The sequence below is a fragment of the Lissotriton vulgaris genome, chromosome 5 (genome assembly GCF_964263255.1).
Source record: "Lissotriton vulgaris chromosome 5, aLisVul1.2, whole genome shotgun sequence".
NCBI classification, from domain to species: Eukaryota; Metazoa; Chordata; class Amphibia; order Caudata; family Salamandridae; genus Lissotriton; species Lissotriton vulgaris.
In genome coordinates this window covers 2014146061-2014168455 of record NC_141693.1, presented here as the reverse complement: position 1 = coordinate 2014168455, position 22395 = coordinate 2014146061, and the positions used below count along the sequence as shown (strand labels likewise).

Here is a 22395-nt window from a genome sequence, read left to right as displayed (position 1 = left end):
GCACTCTTGGCGCAGGGCTTTAAGCTCTGGAGTATACCATAGAGCCGAGGCTACTCTTTTAGAATGTTTGAAGGAGGAAGTTTTGGGGATGAGTGCATCTAGAGAAGAGGTGATCCATTCATTAAACTGCTTGTCGGCTGTGGCAGGATCGGTGGAGAGCTCAGGGGTGGACTCTGCAAGGGCGGCGGCCCATTCCCCAGGTGCGAGTTTGTGCCACCGTCTGTCAGTGACCTGAATTTTAGTTGTTTGGGGGTAACAACCGCAACTCCCCAACCCCAAAAAAGTGACTTCATACAACTCCCCCCCACCCCCGCAGACCATATAACACCGGTCGGGGGACGTCTATTACAGTCCCTACCTGTCTGGGAAAATATCACATCAGACAGATGGGTGAGACAATTTATCCAACATGGTTATTGCCTAGAACTCACAGCTACCCCACCAAATATCCCCCCCCCCAAACAGCGTCCAAAAAGTCAAGATCATCTAACATTGTTAAAACAGGAAGTACTATCACTGCTACAAAAGCATGCCATAGAGAAGGTTCCACAACATCAACAAGGAACAGGCGTATAGTCTCTATACTTCCTAATTCCCGAAAAAGACGGGTCTCTAAGGCCAATCTTAGACCTCAGACCTCTCAATGCATACATAAATTCGGAACATTTCCACATGGTCACGCTCCAACAAGTACTTCAGTTACTGAAGAAAGGGGACTTTCTTTCTACACTGGATCTAAAAGACGCTTACTTTCACATCCCAATTCACAAAGCCCACAGAAAATATCTCAGGTTTGTTGTGGAAGGACAACATTATCAGTTCAAAGTCCTTCCGTTTGGAGTCACAACCGCACCAAGGGTGTTCACAAAATGCCTAGCAGTGGTTGCAGCGCACCTAAGAAGACAACAAATACATGTCTTCCCTTACTTGGACGATTGGCTAATAAAAGCCAAATCACAAGAAGAATGTCTTCAAAACACACAAAAGACCATTCAGTTGCTGCACCAGCTAGGGTTTACGGTGAACTACACAAAATCCCACCTGCAACCAAACAAAATTCAACAATATCTAGGGGCTACTATAGACACAGAAAGAGCCAAAGTATACCCCAATCCAATCAGGATACAAAGAGTGCTCACGTTGATCCAAAGATTTCAACCGCAGCATTCCATAACAGCCCGAGTGTTCATGCAGCTGTTAGGGATGATGTCCTCCTGCATACTGCTAATACCATATGCCAGACTACAAATGCGTCCGCTGAAAGAATGTTTAGCAACACAGTGGAATCAGGCTCAAGGTCAGATTACAGATCTGGTGTTGGTAGACGATCGCACACATCGCTCTCTGAAGTGGTGGAACACAACAAACATTTCCAAGGGGCGGTCGTTCCTAGAACCGATTCAACAAGTGATACTAACAGCGGATGCATCGCTCGCCGGATGGGGAGCGCATATGGACAAATATACAGTGCAGGGAAGATGGAGTGTACAGCAAAAAAGGCTGCACATCAATTATCTAGAACTACTAGCAGTGTTTCTAGCATTAAAAGCTTTTCAAATGCACATTCTCAACAAAGCAGTCCTGGTCAGAACAGACAACATGACAGTGATGTATTATATTCAAAAACTAGGGGGGGGGGCACACTCTCTCCAACTATCCAGACTAGCACAGGACATTTGGAGATGGGCCATTCCTCAAAAGATCTATCTGTTAGCCGAACACCTACCAGGAGTTCACATTCAGATAGCAGACATCTTAAGCAGAGAGTCAGAACAAATACATGAATGGTAACTGCACGACCAAATACTGCAGCCATTCTTCCAAAGATGGGGACAACCAGAAATAGATCTATTTGCCACCTATCAGAACGCAAAATGCCAAAACTTCGCATCCAGGTACCCACACCACCTGTCGCAGGGCAATGCGTTATGGATAAATTGGTCCAACAAATTTGCATACGCTTTTCCCCCTCTCCCACTAATTCCAATAGTGGTTCGAAAACTGCAACAACATTCAATGACAATGATACTAGTAGCACCCACGTGGGCACGACAGCCGGGGTTCACCACACTACTGCAACTCTCACAGGTGCCACATCAAAAGTTAGAAATATTACCCATGCACTTTACACAGAACCATGGAGAAATAATGGACCCAGATCCCAAACAATTGAACCTAGCGATCTGGCTCCTGAGGTCATAGAATTTGGATACTTAAATTTATCTCCAAACTGTATGGAAATCATTAAGCAAGCAAGACGTCCTACCACCAGAGCATGCTATGCAGCAAAGTGGAAGAGGTTTGCTGTATACTGTAACAGTAACAACATCAACCCTCTGGACGCATCCACTAAAGACATTATTTGCTATTTACTACACTTACAGCAATGTAACCTTGCTTACACATCTATTAGAGTACATCTTGCAGCTATAGCAGCGTACCTACAAAACAGGCAACATCTATCCCTGTTTAAAGTGCCTGCAATAAAAGCTTTCATGGAAGGCCTCAAAAGAGTCATTCCACCAAGACTACCGCCTTTCCCGGTCTGGAATCTCAACATAGTACTCACCAGACTAATGGGACCGCCTTTCGAACCTATGCATAGGTGTGAAATACAATTCCTTACATGGAAGGTAGCCTTTCTTATAGCCATTAATTCACTCAGAAGAGTAAGCGAAATATAGGCATTTACAATACAAGAACCATTCCTACAGTTACACCAAAATAAAGTGGTTCTTAGAACAAACCCAAAATTCTTGCCTAAAGTAATTTCAGCATTCCACATCAATCAACCAGTGGAACTACCGGTCTTCTTTCCAAAACCACAGACGGTAGCAGAAAGGGCCCTACATACATTAGATGTCAAAAGGGCAATATTGTACTACATAGAAAGAACACAAACTTTCAGAAAAACCAAACAACTATTTGTAGTGTTTTCTCCAACATATAAGGGCAATCCTATCTCTAAAGCAGGCATTGCCAGGTGGATTGTAAAATGTATACAAATATGTTACATAAAAGCAAAAAGGACTTTAACTGTTCCTCCTAGAGCTCACTCTACACGTAAACTAGGGGCATCTATGGCATTCTTAGGAAACATTCCTCTAGATGACATATGCAAAGCAGCAACCTGGGTTACACCGCATACCTTCACAAAACACTACTGTGTAGATGTGCAGGCGACACAACAGGCTAGAGTGGGCCAAGCTGTACTAAAAACTTTATTTCAAACTGTTGCAACAGACACTGGTGACCACCGCTAGGGAGGTAACTGCTGGATAGTCTATTCATAAATGTACCATCTGCAGCCCATATGCCTCGAACGGAATATGCTACGTACCAGTATGCATCTGTTCTTGGCATAGAGGGCTGCAGAGTGGTACATGCCCTCCCAGCCTCCCCGGAAACCTGTAAAATTCCAAAAGACCAAGGCAGCAGACCAGGTCAAGCACTATGGATCCTATCGTTCTAAAATCTGGATGGTGCAAACTTCTTCCTACACCTGCTACCAATAGGTGTATAAATCAGAGATACACAAACATGAGATGGAAGGTGCACACAATTAGAGTCCAAAAGAAAGTGATGTATTTTATATCTTCTTCTTTATTTATCAGTATTCATCAGATATAAGCACAGCCGCAGAAAACAAGATTACTGAACCCGAGCACCCGACTACAGGTGCTCGGTGGTTATTGCCACGAACACCGTGCCACACTGCAGACCGGTGTCTTCTACGCCTTCACTATACGCCCTTTCCGGAGAACAAAATTACGAGGACAATAGAACATTTCCCCTGGGAACCACTAGGTCATATGACTCTGACCAACAATTGTCATCTGCTGTTTGATCCACACGGTTCTGTCGGATAAGGATGACAGCTTCAAATTGAACTGATTCGCCCTGACGAAGTTCCGTAAGGCAAATGGAACGAAAAGCGTTGGCTGTGCTTATATCTGATGAATACTGATAAATAAAGAAGAAGATATAAAATACATCACTTTCTTTTGGACTCTAATTGTGTGCACCTTCCATCTCATGTTTGTGTATCTTCCCGGAAACCTGTGTCTGTTCCAACACTATCTTATTTAGATACACTTACATGGGCATTTCTATCTGTATTCTATCATACTTCTCCATCTAACCCTACTATGGCAAAACAATCTAAGGATGGAGCCGATGCCCATGCGCACTAGCAACCAAAGGAGGAGTCATCAGTCTCGTGACGACAAAAGACTTCTTCAAGAGAAAAACAAGTGCAATCATCTGAGCCCAACTCCAGATGGCGATCTATTCATAAATGTACCACTCTGCAGCCCTCTATGCCAAGAACAGATGCATACTGGTAAGTAGCATATTCCTTTCTGTCACTTCTGTCTTTCTGTATCACACTATTAATTATATTAGACATTAAAAGTGTGAGACTGCATTATTTTTAATTTTTGTTTTTAGATGGGAGAAGCTTGCATCTTCTCAGCAATTAGCCGCAAAGGAGCAATTATATTTGGGTGCTTCTTTTCATTCTATCAGAGCAGACCTAGAGACATATTTTCTGTCCTCATGACGTTTAATGTTTCTAGAATTCATCAATTCTTTGGGCTTTCGTTATTTTTCATTTATTTATCAACTTTTTTGTGAGTAGAAGCTATGTTGACATGGTTTTTGTAGTCTGTTTCACCTCTCAGGAATGGGTTTCTCAGAGTACTGCTTCCAGCATGAACATGTACTACCTGTTCATAATCCTTGACATTTTCGTCTGTGGGCAGTGTATGAAAATAAAAAATATGCTTCCCATAAGTCAGTCATATATCACTCAACCCTGTTCCTAGAAGAGACCTTCAGCTATGAAACTAAATCTAGAGTGTACTATCATTCAGGAAAGTCTGTAGGAAGAACCCTACAGCTTAAACCTTGTGCAAGGCCTTTACACAGCAGCGCTTTCTTCCAGCGACTGCTGCCATGTTCCCACCCAGGGGCTTTCATCTGTGGAGAGGCTTCATTGTTGGAGAATTCCTCACAGTTTTCAGTGCTCGATACTTCATCTTTGTCAAATGCCACAGAGAGAAGGGTTTGGTACATCCATGTGGAGATACTCTAAACCAAGAGGAACAAATAAGGGTTGTTTCTTTTGCATGGCTTTACATTGGAGGTCATTACATTATGGTAAGCACATTAAGAGAATCGTGGGAGTGTTTACACTGGCCAACCTTTATTTCATTAAAGGTAACTTTATTTTAGTTATATTTTTAAACGTACATATGTCTATATTCAGGTGATGAGAACTAGCACCAAGCCCATTTTCTTTCTAAAGGAAATGACAGTAGTACATGTGATCACCAGAGGAAGATGGGTAATGACAGAGGAAGAGGTAACCAGAAACACGACACAAGGCCGATCAAAACGAAGCTTGCAGCTCTGAAATAGCACAATTAATTGGAAAGGGTATTGATTTGTTAGTAGTCCCCCAAGATGTTCACTATTAATGAAAAATATTGGAATGGTGGCTCACGTTCTACCCATTCACAAATGCAGATTATCTAAAAATGAGGATTGACATATAGGTTTGCTAAAAAATAATAACAATTCAGACATATTTTGCCCTACATCCACAAAATAGAAAACCTGATGAGCACAAATTTTCCTCCAGCCTACCGGGCAATGTTATTTCTAATTTACCAGATTTGGACCCCTAAATAATGGAGCTTGAGTATCTCCGGGAACCACCCAAAGAGAGATCTTAGTTGAATTTCTGTAAAGAAATGGTATTTGAGATTGACATACTGTGCAGAAGTGGCTGCAAGACAAAGCGCAATTTCTGCACTCAACTACCACCTGGCAGTAAAATAGACATGTGCTACAAAATGTTGATAGAAGGTATCAATAAAATGAAGAGTTATCCTATGAAAAAGATAGATAACAATATGAAATAGAGTGAATGTCAGGAACTTAACAAACTTAGCCAGGACACTTGATTTATTATCAAAACATGATAAAGGAGGAAATATAGTGATACTTGATAAATCAGCAATAATGAAGGTAGCCATTATTCAGTGGGGCATTTTGAAACCCTATGGTAAAAATTCCTCAACTCCAAAGACCATGATAACCGAGGAATACAATCAGACAGTACAAGAATGGAGAGAACCTTTTTTTTTTTTCCCCAGTTCCAATGATTACGAAGCCATGTCATACTCCTTTTCGCTTGCTCATGTTTGTCCTTCATAATTAAGGTCAATTGTGATACAGGCAGTGGTGTAATCTGGCTAATGGCAAGTTCCGTTTTAAGATTACTTAAGGGTCTGTGACTAAGGGTGAAACCGACTCGGCTGTAGGGTCTTGGCACTCCTCCATAACGATTGACCCCCACCAGTCCTGTACTGAGACAGCACGTCGGTTTTCTCCAGGTCACACTTTATTTTTCAAGCCCACGGTACTGATGGGCCAGCCATGGTTGAGATGAGGAACAAAAAAAAAAAAGAATGGAGAGAACCTGGACGGCCTGGTTCAGAAGGAAATATTTATATAAGAAATGAGCATCCTGTAACACCAACTATGTACTTTCTGCTAAGCCTCACAAGAAGAGTGATTGTGAGTTTCATACGGTCACTATTGGAAAATCTGTTCAGATATTCGAATTGGTTTCTCTTTGATCATGGCACCACATTGTATCTGCTATTTTATTAATCAAAATTAACAACTTTACCCTGAAGCATACTTGCATAATGGCAACCTTCTATGTACTGTCATTGTACACATCCATTCAGCACCTTCTTGGCATAAGAGCATTTCAGTATTTTCTCAGCACACACACGTTGTTAACCATGCTGGAGTACTGTCTCAGATGTAAGGCCTCTTTTCAGTAGTTCGTGCTAATAAGGCACAGCAGTAGGCACTTCATTTGCCCCGACCTATGTGAATCTGTTCATGGGATGTTGGGTTAAGGAGATGGCATGGACAGAAGAAAACCAAGCTGTGGATCATGTAGTGCTATGGACAAGGATCATCAAGTTTTCTGATTTGGGTTGGTGAGAACAGTTTCCTCTTTACACTTCAGTACAATATTCACCTGGCCAGTCATATTTGCCATGAAGGACTAGATTTTCTTGATGTCGACAAACTCCATAATGAGTGGAGAAATCTGCACCCAAATATGTAGAAAAGTGACAGCAACTAATGGCATTCTCCACACCACCAGTGGTCATGCTAAAGCTGAGCCTCCTCTAAGGTTCAATATTATTTCCGAACCAGGGGGTACCAGAGACACGGTGCGCATAGCTCGCTTCATGAAAAGATGGAACTTTCTGCTCTGCGCCAGAAAGAGGAGACGTCCTCCAATAACTGAATTTAAGAGCTCATAATTAGTTTAAAAGAATCCTACAAAAACTAGAAATTGCTCCTGAAAGATGAACATCTGAAGGAACATCTAGACCTTTATTCGCTATAGTAAAAGGGTCTCACTGGGAATCATCTTGACCTGAAGCTTTATGACTCTTGAAAGAGAAGCCAAGTAATCAAAATGGATAAAGGCACAGAAGGAAGGATTCTGGATGTGTGAAAAATTCGAAGCCTATGCCTTTGGGATAAACAACACAGATTACATGACATTCGGGTGAAATCAAAGTATATAGAATGGATAACCTGCGAGACAGGCTATGTGATATATGTACTGTATTGCACATGTGGAATGAAATATGTGGGAAGTACGACCACCGAACTGAAAGGATTTTACATAACTTGCGAGCAATAAGAAGTAATAATCTAACCTATTCCATAGCAAAACATTTCTGGGCCAAACACAAAGAAGATCCTAAGAATTTATCATACAGGGATTAGACATGTACAAACTCGCCCCAAAGGGCATTCTCCAGGATGAGTCCAAACTCATTACTTGCATTATCAGTTCTGTGGGGGCCATAACCTATACAGCGAGCGGCATGTGCGTTTATAAAGAGAACGATGGATGAAAACTAACTGCCTCAAGTTCTACACAGACAAGGCAGAAGTAGTAATATTTGTTGAAGACACCTCACCTCTAGGTTAAATTTGGCTCATCATCTCACATTATGACACAAAAGATGTTTTAATTGTGAGTATCTTTCGATGAGCATGGTTTAATAAAGGTTTTTTAATATTCTCTATTTTTAAACAAAGAAAATTGCCCATCATTTTGTATCTTCTTTTCTTCTGTGAGCGTTGCCAGACAGATTACATACTGTGCCCACGTGATAACCTCTCATATGAAAGCACATTGCACCTTATTATGTTTTGTAAGTGATTCCCAGGAGAAGATATTCATTATTGATACTCTGTCTCTTTCCTTTCTTGCAAACCCTTCCATATAAAATTATTTTAGCCATTGTAAATTTTGTAAAGTGCGATTTATATTAGGAAAAGGCTTTTAATTTAGGTTGTATCTTATGACATTGGATAATCAATTTTTTCAATGTTATATTCTGTTTCATATGTTAACTTTTTATGGATGTTTTTATTGCTTGTCCATGAAACTTTATTACGCCAAATAAAGAATATTGATTGAAATACACCCATTCTAAACCATAGTTTATTCATAAAAAAATATATAGTTGAACGTTTAAAAGTAATTATAATGCTTTAGAAAAATATATTATAATCCTAATAAATGACTTGGACTGAACATGGCAATCAAATGGGGTAATCCTGTTACTTAGTGGCAGTAGTCTAGTCTGTTTTATCTGGAATTGACGAAGGACTATTTCAAATGGTGGTTTCATACTGTTTAGCTCAATAGAAGGCCGCTGATGCAGAAAAGCTTGGCCAGTTTGTGGGTGTAATAGATTAATAAACTATGCAAATAAAGTAAAAGAGGTTCAGCACTGGCGTGTAGAGTGCTGTTCATTCTTCCATATTGAGAGAAACGTGTTCTTATATATTTGTATGTATTGCACAGTGGCCATCGCCACTGTGTAGTCCTAGTTCAGAAGTGTTTCCATTAAAAGGCATTTTTTGATTTGGGAATAACATTTGACCCAGTGAACGGTTTTGCATGAAACCTTTGCAGTGCTTCCTCAGCCAGCTAAGTTTTGGCATGGCAAATTTCATTAAGATCCATCCACAGGAAAATAGTTAAGAGACATAGGGAGTGAAAAAAGTTTTGGTGCCCATAGAAATGTTTGCTCACATCTAGACCTGAAAAGCTTTGCACCAAAGTTTACATAAAATTCGAACTTTACTCATAAAGCAATCTTGTTTGGCTTGGTGTAAATGCGTTCCGTAGTTTTTCAGATAGAAGGGTTTTTATGAGCTTTACACTTTTCTCCGTTTTTATCTCGCAAGTCATGACTCGCGAATCCGGTCAGTCACATTTTGAATTTTTAACAAAATGTGACTGGACTGGGGATAAAAAAAAAAAAAATCTGTCATCCTAAAACTCATGAGTAGGCACAGACTGACCAGTATTTCACAGTCGAAAAAAAATGTCAGCAGACTTTGGGCCAATCCTAAAGGTGACTGACCCCAGCGTTTTGGTGAGATGCGTGGAAAATATCAAGCGGTATGGACAAAAAAAGAGCAGAAACAGCATGGGAGTCGGGCTGCGATCAACTGTCAATTTGTATTTTGTTCCTGACACATTAGCTTTAGGCAGTGTTTATATATTAAAAAATTAAATTTAAAAAAAAAGGAAAGCCATACTTTCTATGAGTGTATCTAGCTTTGCATGGACACCGGATGGAAGGGTACCCAACTTCCTCTGTGCAGCGCCAGGGTGGTCAGGCCCTGCCGCCATGCATGCCCGTGGCAGTGCCTGACCTCAGGAACCCCTCATGAAGACAGTCAGTGAAAGGCTCAGATTAGCACTCCAGTGGAGACAAAGGTAGAGTGATGCAGTCCGTGTCCATTAAAAATACACTTCCACTCCCTCAGACACCCACCCAGGGCAACATGCTTGGATTTAAAGATTTCAGTGGGGCAAAGGTATAGTGACTTGAAGTCCAACACTGGTACACATCTTTACACACCACCACTCACTCTGACACACCCTCGGGGATCTCAAAACCCCAATGGAAACAAATGTACATGACGCAGTGTGCTTTCAACATGGGTACAAATGTTTGCATACAGTACACGCAATCATGGGGTAGACTTGTTGATTTGAACTCTAATGGAACTAAAGGTACAGTGATGGAGTCGGTGCCCAACAAAAGTGCAAGTTTTCTGAGATCACCACTCTTGCCGGCCCTCTCTGGGATCGCAGCACTCCGGAAAAGGCGAGCTGAGGTCCTGTACATGCACACTGTTAGTGGCATCGTGACACACCAGTGGTGGAAAAGGTCAAAATGACACACTGGCATATGTGCCTGCACACCAGCATTTATCAAGACATGCACACTGTCTCAGACATGGTGACACATCCGTGTAGAATAACTCAGTGTAATGTCCTCAGAATGACATATAGAAAATAGTTCCTGCATGCTGTCGCTCCTCCAGGCAGACCCAGAGCGGCCCAGCCTAGGACCTGAACATGCACACTGCCATCAGCTATTCAAGAAGAGCACAGCTACGTTGTATAGTCATGCACTGGATATGGGCTTGCATACCGCCAGTCACCTAGCCATGCAGAATCAAGGTTACATTCTGGGGCCTCAACATGCACAGTGTCACCCGATTGGTGGCCCATGAATTGAGGAAGTGGCACAGTGATTACGTCTGAGTCAGACTGGAATATGCGCCTGAACTCTTCTGCTCACCAAACACATTCTAAGGGAAACAGAGATCAGAAATATCTTTATTTCATTATAGCAATATAATGTCAAAAGTTAAAAACAACGTAATAGTAATTAGAAATATAAGAAAATTGCACTGATTAAGAATGTTAAAACATAGAATTATGATGACGCACAGTAGATTTCTAAAAAGACTCCTACACCAGTACAAACTGTGACACTCAACAACATCTGTAAGAAACATACAGCCTGCCTTATGGAGCACTTGGAATACAAACTGTCTAGAATCCGGCAGATAATTTTAACAAAAAAATATGAAATGCAGCAGTGTGTGCAGAAGCTTGGTCATAAGGGAAGACACATACTAAATCAGTGTGATATTGGACCAGCAGAAAAGATTACACGCTTCTCATAGTGCCCAGCCTAAATATAGTCAAAAGACCTCTCTTCCATGCCAAATAAAAGATTCAGTTCAATTTTCCATGTAGTCTGAATATTAGCTTATTGAGAGCAAGAAGAACTGGCTTACACTCTTTTTTTATTTTTTTTTATTTTAAATTTTTGAAAACCTTTATTGAAATCAGAACACACAGCTATTCAGCCTGACATCCCGGAGGCAAGGCAGCAGGAATAACAGGAGAGAAATCGTGTCAAACACTTAGGACATAGTCGTCGAAGGTTGATTTTATATTAAGATGAATACAACAACAAGGCGCCCGCGGGCGCGAAAGTGGCAGTGTGAATAGTGTGACGCTGGGTGTCGGGGACGGGTAGGGGAAAAAGGCAGGGAAACGTGCATCGAGGATAGATTGCAGAATGGGAAGGAGGAGGGAGGGGGAAGGTAACAGGAGAATACAGTACAATAGAGCTCAGTTGGCGTCACAGGCTAGGGAGACACATTATCATGCTGGCTGATTGATTCAGGCGGTAAGCACACATCTCCCCTGTACTCATTCCATGCTCCCCAAATTTTAGTCCAAGTTCGAGGTCTCCCCCTGGCCACATAGACTGTCTTCTCCCTGAACATGCACCAGTCCATATTAGCCTTCCACTGTACCAGCAGGGGGGCCTCGGCCGCACCCCACCTCTGGGCTATGTCCCTCTTAGCTACCATGTTCCCAAGGGTAACCCACCTAGTCTGCGCAACGTTGTGATCGGAAGGCTCCCATACGTTCAGAAGGCATCGACGGGCCTCAGCGTGAGCAGCCACGCCAGTCACCTCCTCCATAACGCGGTGCACTCTTCTCCAGTAGGAGGCGATCAACGGGCAGTCCCAAAGGATGTGTAAGAAAGTGGCAAGAGCTCCACAGCCCCTACGACAGAGACCGTCAGGCGAGAAACCCATGTGCATCAATCGGGGTCCTGTCATATACACCCGGTGCAGGATCTTAAATTGCACGAGGCGAAGACGGGAAGAAATGGCAACCTCCTTAGGGGAGGAAACTGCGCTCTGCCAATCCTCATCGTCCAATTCAAGGCCATCCGCCACCCACTGGTCTCTCAAACTAAGGAGGAGGTCGGTGCGCACATTGATTAATTTTTTATAGGAGAGGGAGATTGCGCTGTCCGGCATGTGCCCATCCAGTATCCTGTCTTCCAGAGGGGAACTCTCGGGAATGACGCCGTCCGTCGGAGAGGCCGAGAGCAGCGCGTGTCGCAGCTGGGCGTAGCGAAAAAACTCCATCGCGCCCAGCTGGTATTCGGTTTGTAACTGGGGGAAGGTCTTAATTGAGCCCTTGGAGAGCATATCATCAACCCTGCTGATGCCGATAAGGTCCCACCTATCAAAGCCCTTGGTGTGCCATAGTCTACCCAGGATGTCGGAATCAAAGAGGGGAGTGAACCTCGTGAGTCTGCCCTGCCACCCTTGTGCCTTATTAACCGCCCGCCAAGTGCGGACCGCCGTACGGGTGGGGCCCGTCAACCGTCGGTCAAAAGACTTCGAGTATAGGGCCCGATAGTAGTTACCATCGCCCATCAGCCATCTATCCATGGCATAGCCGGGGCTCCCCACTGGGCCATAGAAGCCGTGGTTGAGGGCAGCTAGTTGCGAAGACCAATAATAACGGCGCACATCTGGGAGGGCGATGCCCCCGTCGTACCAGGGGAGTGTGAGTTTGTGAAAGGCAACGCGGGGCCGACCCTCCCAGAGGAGGGTCCGGAGAAGGCCTTCCAAGATCACGAAAGTAGCGCGCCGGGACCGGGTCCTGAGCGTTTTGGAGCGCGTATAGGAACCTGGGCAGGGCCATCATCTTGAATAGAGCGGCACGGCCAAGAAGGGAGAGCGGCAGTTTACGCCAGCTGTCCACATCACGCCGTAACCGCTGAAGAGGAGGGAGTAGATTGTTGTCATGCCTCAACTTGGGATTACCAGAGATGTAGATGCTCAGGTACTTGAAGCCGCGCGTGGCAATCTGAATCCTGCAGCCTCTGGGGAGACGTGGAGTATCCCCCTTGAGGACATATAGGGAGGACTTGGCCCAGTTGATAATCAGGCCAGAGTACCGCCCGAAAAGTCTGATCACATCACAGGCCACAATGAGGGACCTGCAGGGGGAAGTCAGATAAAGCAGGATATCATCGGCGTACAGGGAGACCCTGTCTTCGAAGCCAGGGGCCCATGTAATGCCTCGCAGGTCAGGATGCGCACGCAGTAAAGCTGCAAGAGGTTCAAGGGCCAAGGCAAACAGAAGGGGCGACAGGGGGCAACCCTGTCTAGTACCCCGACGTAGGGGGAATGGCGCCGACAGGCGACCGTTGACCGTAACATTAGCCATCGGGTCCGCATACAAAAGCTTCACCCAGCGCACAAAGACAGGCCCGAACCCGAGTTTGGTCAGCACCGCCCAGAGGTATGGCCATTCGAGCGAGTCGAAGGCCATAGTGGCGTCGAGAGACGCCAGGACAGCCGGCTCTTCGAGAGTATGGACCCTGGCCATGACACCATGGAGGCGACGCAAATTGAGGGCAGTGTTTCGGTGGGGGATGAATCCCGACTGGTCGGGGTGCACGAGGTCGCTAATGACGCCAATCAAACGGTTGGCGAGCAGCTTGGCGAGGGCCTTGGGCTCCACGTTAAGGAGAGAGATAGGACGGTACGATCGACAGACGTCCCGTGGCTTACCCTCCTTGTGAATGACCACGATGGTAGCTAGTCGTTGATCCAGGGGGAGACGGCCTCTCTCAAAGGACTCCAAGAACATTTTACGGAGGTGCGGGGAGATCGCGTCCGAGCGGATTTTATACAGTTCCACCGGTATGCCGTTAGGCCCGGAGGCCTTTCCGGTCCGTAGGGAGCGGATCGCAAGGTCAATCTCGTCAGCGGTGATGTCTCTATCCAGGTCTGCTCTCTCTTCCTCGGAAAGGCAGGGTAGGTCAATATCCGAGAGGAAGGCCGAGGAGTCCGCCTCCGAAAAGTCCGAGGCAGACCCATAGACTCCCTGAAAGTAGCCAGCGAATGAGTCAACGATAGCACTAGGATCTGTAAGGACCACACCGTCATCCCCGAGGAGTTCGGGTACCACACGGCTGGCCATCTCCCTTCTGTCTAACCAAGCCAGCAACTTCCCGGCCTTATCGCCCACGTCGTAGATGCGGCCTCGCTGTTCCTTGGCCAGGGCGAGGGCGGCGTTAGTGGCCAAGGCATGGTACTCCGCTTGTTTCAGCGAGAGGGTATGGAGGACAGAGGGGTCCGGCTCGGGCCCCAGCTGGGCCTCGAGTCGCAGTACTTCCTGCTCAACAACCAGCATGTCAGAATCCCTAGTCCGGCGGGTCTCAGCGATGAGCGCCTGGGCCTCGCCACGGAGCACCGTCTTGAAGGCTTCCCAGAGTGTAACGGCCGACCTCACCGAGCCTACGTTCTCGGAGAAGTAAAGATCAATGGCTTTAGCCAGGAGGGAGCGGGTTTTGAAATTCCGGAAATACCACGGATTGACCGCCGCCGGTCGTTCAGACAGGACCACCCCAAAGTCAAAGGAGACCCATAACGGGGAGTGATCAGAAATACCCCGCGCCAGAAAGCGGGCTTCGGAAACGGCCAGTGCGTCCGAAGCCAATGTGAGGACATAGTCGATACGAGAAAAACTCCCGTGTGCACCCGATAGGAAGGAAAATTGACGGAGCGTGGGATGCAGAAGTCGCCACCCGTCCACCAGCCCCATGGACTCGAGAAAGGATGGCAGCCACATCTGCGGGCCACGTAGGTCGCGGGGCGGTTGGCGATCAAGCAGACCAGAGCAAACTGAATTAAAGTCGCCCCCCACTATCAAACGGCCAGCCGGCATAGACAAGATGGCACCACCAAGGTCCTGAAAGGTACTAAATTGGAGCCCCGGGGGGACATACACAGAAAACAACGTGAGGGAACGCCCTTCCCATCTACCAGCCACGGCGGCGTACCGCCCCCTGTCATCAATCAAGGTGGTCTCTATCTCCAAGGGAAGGGACGCGCGCACGAGGATGCCCGCCCCCCGGGAGCCGGAAGAGAACCCCGAGTGTGCCACCATTTTGTAACCCTTACGATTCAGAGCTTTACAAGCGTTGCCCACCAAGTGCGTCTCCTGAAGAAGGACAATATCTGGCATGTGCCGTTTAATCAGTTGTATCACCACCCCTCTCTTGATTCGGTCACCCAACCCGTTAACATTCCAACTGAGAATCCTTAACATCCTACCCCCAATCCCCCCACTGCCCGCCCCACCCAAAGCCCAAAGACACCCGCATCAAAAACAGTTCAGGAGCACCAATGTCCCATTGCCACACAAAAGAAAGAAAGGAAAAAACAACACACAGAATAACTGTACCCAACAAACCCCCCACCCTGCACCCCTGCAATAGACTAAAAAGCCCCCCAACCAGCAGTGTGCCTGTCGCCCCATTAACTACTCTACGAAAGACCCAGAGGAGTAAGGAATCCCCGCGAAATCGTCCCGCCACCCACCATGTAAATGAAGGAGAGATCATTAAGTAACAAAACACCAGTCCGGCGGTCATTCGAGGCGGGGGTAGCATCAGCTCCTAGTTCAGTCTTGCCGCTCCGCTCCGCCCGAGGCGCCTCCAACTTCATCCTCATGCTCGTCACGCGCAGGCGAAACAGTGTCCAGCCATTCACTGACATTTTCAGGATAGTCAAAAAAGAGGGCACGTCCCTTGTGTTCCACACGGAGTTTCGCAGGGAACATCATGGAGTACTTGAGACCCAAGTCTCTGAGGCGTCTCTTCACCCCCGCGTAGCTCAGGCGCTGACGCTGCACCATCCTGGTGAAGTCCGGATAAAAGTGCACCTCTGCATTTTGGTAGTGAAGTGGTCCATGCGATCTGGATGCTTGGAGGATCGCGTCTCGGTCTCTGAAGTTGAGGAGGCGCGCCACAATCGGTCGCGGCGACGCTCCCGTTTTCGGCGGGCCCCCCGGTACACGGTGGGCACGCTCCACTGAGAAAAAATTACTCAGTCCCGAGGGCGCCAAATGAGTCTTAACAAGTCCTCCACAAATAGGTCAGCTGCGTCATTCTCGGATCCCTCCGGTACCCCTACTATGCGGACGTTCTGCCGCCTGGCTCGCCCCTCAAAGTCCTCCAGCCGCCTTGAGAATAGATCAGCGGTCGTCCGCAGGTTGCGGACCTCAGTCTGTAGCTCGGAAACGTCCGAGGTTAGGCTGGCGGTCTTGATGTCGAGAGCCTTCACACGCTCGTTGGTCTTGCCCAAGTCGGCCCTACTAAGGGTGATATCAACAGCCATGGAGTCCACTTTATGAGTCAGGGTCTCGTGCTGCTGCTGCATGTCGGCACGGAGGCTAGTAATGGCACCCATGATGTCCACGAGGGTGGGGTCCGATCCATCCGGCGGGCTAGTCGACGGGGTCCCTTTAGAGACGGCCCCAGATGTAGGTGGCGACTTGAGATTCACATATCGCTCCATGCGATTGTTCTGTGTTTGCGACTTGCCCCGACCACCTTTATTCGATGCCCTGTCCGGATCACCTCTGCCCGCCATGATGGGTACGTGAGAACAAAGGCGAGGTGGCAACAGATCTGGGTCCACAGCCGAGAGGCAGACGGATCAAGAAGGCAAGACCAGGGTGCCGAAGGCTCAAGCAGGAGCGCAGTTACTTCACCAACGAAGGCGGGCACTACGCAGTCCGATCGTGCGAAGTGACGAAGTCCGGAGGGACAATGGCACCGTCACGGAGCAGAGTTCAGCTCGACGTAACTCTGCTCAGGATTCACCGATTCGGAAGCCGATTGCAGTCCCCACCTCAGTAGGCCACCAGCATTACAATTCCACCAACGTGGACCAGGATTTCAGGCAGGATAGGTGCGGTGGATCGGACAGTCCACGGAGCTCCGAGCTTACGCGGCCATCTTGGTCGCCCGCGAAGCTCCTCCTCCTGGCTTACACTCTTGAAGCTTGTTGTTTATGTGGGGGGAAACCAATCGGTTTTATTGAAAACCCTCACCCACCAACCTAGTTGGTGGCATGCTTCATCATCTGGTCCTACCCACGGTGCCGAGTGCACCTCAGGTGCGATACGATGCCTGAATTACAGCGGAGCAGGAATTTTGTGTGTGCAAAGTGATGTGATAAAGGTGATGTAAAAAACTGTCTATAGGGTCCCTTGTAGATTAATTTTGGATGATGGGCCCTATGGCAGGGTTAAAAATGAACAGGCGGGTGTGTAGAGTTTACTGTTATGACTCTGGTATCCTGGGGATAGGACTACATGTTTCAGCCATACTCCAAAGTGTGCTGGCTTTCTTCAGGACTTGTGTGATAGTGTGTGATATAGAACATGGTGGTCAAGTGTGATTTACTTACCCATAAATAGTGAAAAGTGCAGCACGTGCTAAGGTGCGGAAAAGGAAGGAAATCGTTTCTTCCTAGTGCTGCTGTAAAACCTGAAAAGGAATAAGGCAGACAAGAAACAAGCAGACAAACATGGAAAATAAATTGCTTCAGGATGAGAACATTTGGTTCTCTTGGTGTAGCACACGTGGTGCCATATTTGATCGTGTTTCGGGTCAAATGGCCATGAAAAAGTGTCACCCGTGCGTGTGTTACGTTTGCTACCAGGATATATGCGCTATTGTGCTTAACAGCCATAGCAGTTTATAGTGGTGGGGTTTTTAGAGAAAAGGTGTTTTGTGACTTACTATTGTTAAATTGCCATGTACATCATGAATCCCACACGGGGGCAGGACCTGTAGTCACACGCTGAGGACATAAAGGAAAAATGTTAAACTTAGCTGAAGGGAATCTATTTCAGAGGGTACCCTTAGTTTTGATCCAGAGTTGTGGGCCCAGGGGCCCTACTTACTTCGTCAAGGTTCTCTGCCCTCTGCTCATACCTGTTGTGGCCTGCGAATCGGAATTCCGTTGGCGTCAGATGTTGTCCGGGGATCCGCTTTATATATGTGATCACCTGCCACCTCTTCCGTAATTGAGAGTGCCCGTGTCATCACGCGGAGGCAGGGTCACGCCTCATGTAGGCGTGGGTAAGTCACTCGGGGTGTGGCAGGGGTTTAGAGGGTAGAGAGTGGGAAAGGACTCTGCCTTGTAGTGGTAGAGGATTGTTTGAACAATTATTTTTAGCGTAATGTGTTCCGTGAAATTTGAGAAAAAAGATATAACATAATGATTATATTTCTGAGCTGGTAATTACCCCGTGGGAGAACTATGGGTGATTTTGACAGGTACTAGTCAGTTACCCGCACAGATTTAGGATCCTGCATCTGCACAGGTTAGGAAGAGTGGATGAGATCTGTTGTTACGGCAGACTGGTAGTTGATCTATTCCGTTGCTGGGGGTGTGAGGTTGCCCCTAGAGATGGTGATATAACCTTGTTCTGTCCCATTTGTCAATATTTACTGGTAGTGGGTAAATAGTTAGCGGTTTTTTAGCGCATTCCATGGGATATTATCATTCAGCCTGGTTTTATGGGTTGACGGGCGGTAAATCCAACGTTGTTTCTTCTCTAGTAGTAGATTGTCCTCTGTGCCGGCTCTCACTTCTATTACTACCAATTTTAGGTCGTTGGGGGTATGCCCAGTTGCAATGTAGTGGTCTGTCATTCTGGTAGTGTTTCTTTTGCACAGTATTCCTGTGTTCTCCAATTCTGGTCTAACCCTCTCATGAATTTTCAACCAGGTTGGGGTAGCCAGAGGCTCCCCAAGTATAGTCACCCATTTTGCTTGGATGGGTAGGTGCTCCCCCGGGTCATCATCCCAGAGCACATGGAACAGGTGTGAGATCAAGTGCTGGCCCCTTACCCTAATTAGCATAATTTGAAGAACATTGGTACAAGGGGTTCTGCAGGAATGGATGGCCAAAGCTTGCGTGCAACTCTCAAAATTTCCCCATATTGCATGAATTGGTCTGTCTCTAAGTCAAAGGCAGCTTCGACCTCCACCCTTGTAAGAAATTGTCCATTGTCATAAAGGTCCCCCATGTGGCGAAATCACTCCTCTTGCCATCTCTGCACCGACATTGAGTCCTCTATCTGTCGGAATGGTTTCACCACCAATATCGGTATATCCAAGGCATAGGGTGCCCACCTCACTTACCCATATCCTGACAACAGGTTGCACAATCTGGGGGACATCCACAGGCACGCTGGACCCGAGCATCAAAAGCTTTGCCAGGAGTCTGTCTCCATACGTACCCCTCAGGGGTTGCTTTTCCCAGTTCTCAGCATCATCCAGCCAGTGAACGGCACGTTACAATTGGGATGCCATATAATAAAGCTCAAAGCGGGGCATCTCCAGTCCGCCTCCAGCCCACTCCCTCTGTAATGTCTGAACCTTAGCCGTTTACATTTGAATCCCCATAAAAGGTCACCATCCGCCCATCTAACATACAAAAGTAGTGAGTGGGGATTTTCTAAAGGGAACTATGCATTGTATAGAGACAATCTGGAAGGATAATCATTTCACAATTGCAATCTTTCCCACTAGGGACAGAGGCAAGTCCCTCCAGAATTCTATAGAGCCACGTAGACCCTCCAGGACTGTCCTTATGTTTAGACTTCAAGTAAGAGGAGGACGCATTTGCTAATTTGATCCCTAGATATGTTATCCCTTCAGTCACCCAGGGCAGTCCTACCTCGGGCAACTCCTCACTTGGCCCCATCGCTAGTCTTCCCATTGGGACCAATTTAGATTTATTTAGGTTTATGTGAAGCCCCGATCCCCAATTCTTTGTTTCTAAAAATGAGAGAATGCGATGACAGAACCTGTTCTTCTGATTCTGCAGGTTCTTGGTGTCAGTGTAGCCCCAAATCCCACACCATAACACTCAGTGGGAACACTTTGCATCATATAGATCTCTAAACGTGGTGCAATGGGGTTACCATGAATATTAGATGCGTGCCAATAGACTGAGTACATTTTTGTTGTATACCAGACAGGCAGTGCTTCCATGAGGTATCTGATCGAAAATGACACCAAGATGAGGGAATTGCTGCAGTTGACTTGGTGACACAGCAGCGGCTCAAAAGGCACAGTGATGTCTGGGTCACACACAGGAATGTGTCCCTGCACAAACGCACAAACCCAGACACAAACTTAGGAGCACACTGGAGTACCTCCATGTGCACACCACCCCTAACATCAAGGCACACCAGTGAGGGAAAAGGCGCAATTATATCTGGGTCGCACTCAGGAATATCTCCTTGCACACAAGCACTAACCCAGAGACAAACCTAGGGCACACTGGGGGACCTAAATGTACACACCACCCCTGCCATCAAGGCGCACCAGTGAAGGAAATGGCACAGTGAGTTTGGAGAGTCATGCATTGGGATACATGCCTGCTCACCTCCATGTGCCCAGACAAACGCTCAGTGTGCACTCCTGGGCCCTGTACATGTACTTGGTAAGTCTTGACGGAAGGATACAGTGATGTTGTTACCGGGATATGTCTGCACATCACCACTGATCTAGCCACATTCTAAGGAGTACATTTGGGGGCCTAAACATGCATATTGTTACAAATTTGCAAAGAAGAAACATCCAGGGTAATGTGCTCAGTCACACATAGGGATCAATTCCTACACACCTGCTGACTGATTAGCAGACACATCCTCAGAGGCGTACTCTGGGACCTGAGCCTGCGCAGTGCCAGTGACTTGATGATGCACAGTGATGTCATCAGTGTTAGACTAGGGTGTGTGCCCACACACCTTCATTCACCCTGAAATATCCCCAGCTGATATAATCTGCGCTCACATTGACAGCAAGAGTAAATGCAGCATGCACTTGAATTCCCCAAACAAATACTGAAGAGGTGGAAATTGTTTTTATAAAAGTTTTAATTGTTTTTTATTGACTTCTTAGTTTTTCCAAGTTTTATTTTAGAACCTTAATTCGAGAGCTCTTTTCCAGACCACTATTGTTTTCTCTTTTTAAGCCGTCTGTATAGGAAGTCGCATGCCTTGCTGCAGGACCCCTTTAAATGTTTAGTGACTGTACCCGTTGAGTTCAGCTGATGATTGCTTGGAGTAGGCTGAGTACAGTGACCTTCTATATAACCAACCTATTCAACTCTTGAATCACTTTCTCTTGCAGGCCCAGTTATGTGGTACCTACGAGTCTCTCGCACGGGATCAAGCTGGTCAACCCCATGTTCCGAGGCTATTCACAGCAGGTAGATGGCTGGAGTGGGGATGTTCCTTTCTCTTCTAAAGATCCGTACTTCTTCTTTCCATCCCCACTTTACATATTGTCCAGTGCCACTTTGTTATACCTTTGCACTTCATATAGCCTTGCTTTGTTAAAAATGCGGTCAAGGCACAGTGTTCATCCATGTGAGCCTGGCTTAAGGGAATGCTTTTATGATTCTGTGAAATTTCTTTGAGGAGTGTGAGGGCCAAGTAAAGGTACACTGGAGTCTATTTGAAGTACTTGGATGTTGAGGTTGTGGTGATAAAGATTATCATTACAACCAACCACATGTTTATTGTTTGTTTTATCCTCTTAACTGCTTGGTTGTTTGTGCACTCCTATACCAGACTCTTTTGACATTTTTTTTCTAAATTCTTGTACAAACATTGGAGTGTGCTTTGCTTCCCTTCTCATATGTGCCTTATGCCCATGTCATACCTATATCACAAAAGCACACTGGAGACTGGCATTGATGTCATACACATATATCTCCATAGGGTAGTTTAAATGTTCCATCCTACATGATTTGTATCTTTCAATTAAATATAATTATTGTAGTGGTTGTGATTCATACAATAAGGATCCTTAAATTGAAGTGTGCCCTCTTGGAGCGGAAGCTAGTGCCTCCTGGATGCCAGGACTGAAGACGGGGGTCCCTTATATTAGTCATATCTTTGTCAAAGATAAAAGTGCACTGGGGCAAGGGGGCATGAAGTGCAGTAGAAGCCGTTGTCCAGTTCTAGGGGTTTTCACAGCCATTCAGACCGCTTGTGTTCTTGTTCCTCTTGAGTCTCTTTCCCCTTCTACTCATGGCCTACTAATTTTCTGCCCGCTCTCTGCTACTCATGTCCTACCGGCTTTCTGCCCGCTCTTTGCTACTCGTGTCCAACTGGCTTCTCCCCCATTCCCCCTGCTACTCATGTCCTACCGGCTTTCTGCTCGCTCTCTGCTACTCATGTCCTTCTGTCTTCCCTCCCTCCCCTGCTACTCATGTCCTTCTGTCTTCCCTCCCTCCCCTGCCATTCATGTCCTTCTGGCTTCT

General features: G+C 46.3%; 1 protein-coding gene across 1 annotated transcript in view; it reads left to right on the top strand.

Moving 5' to 3' along the window:
• Positions 1-22395, top strand: part of USP20 (ubiquitin specific peptidase 20) — a 556910-nt gene that overhangs the window by 119793 nt on the left and 414722 nt on the right. The window contains exon 9 of the mRNA XM_086924837.1: positions 21258-21336. Within this exon, the coding sequence (XP_086780963.1) occupies positions 21258-21336 (79 nt within the window). The remainder of the gene's footprint in view (positions 1-21257; positions 21337-22395) is intronic.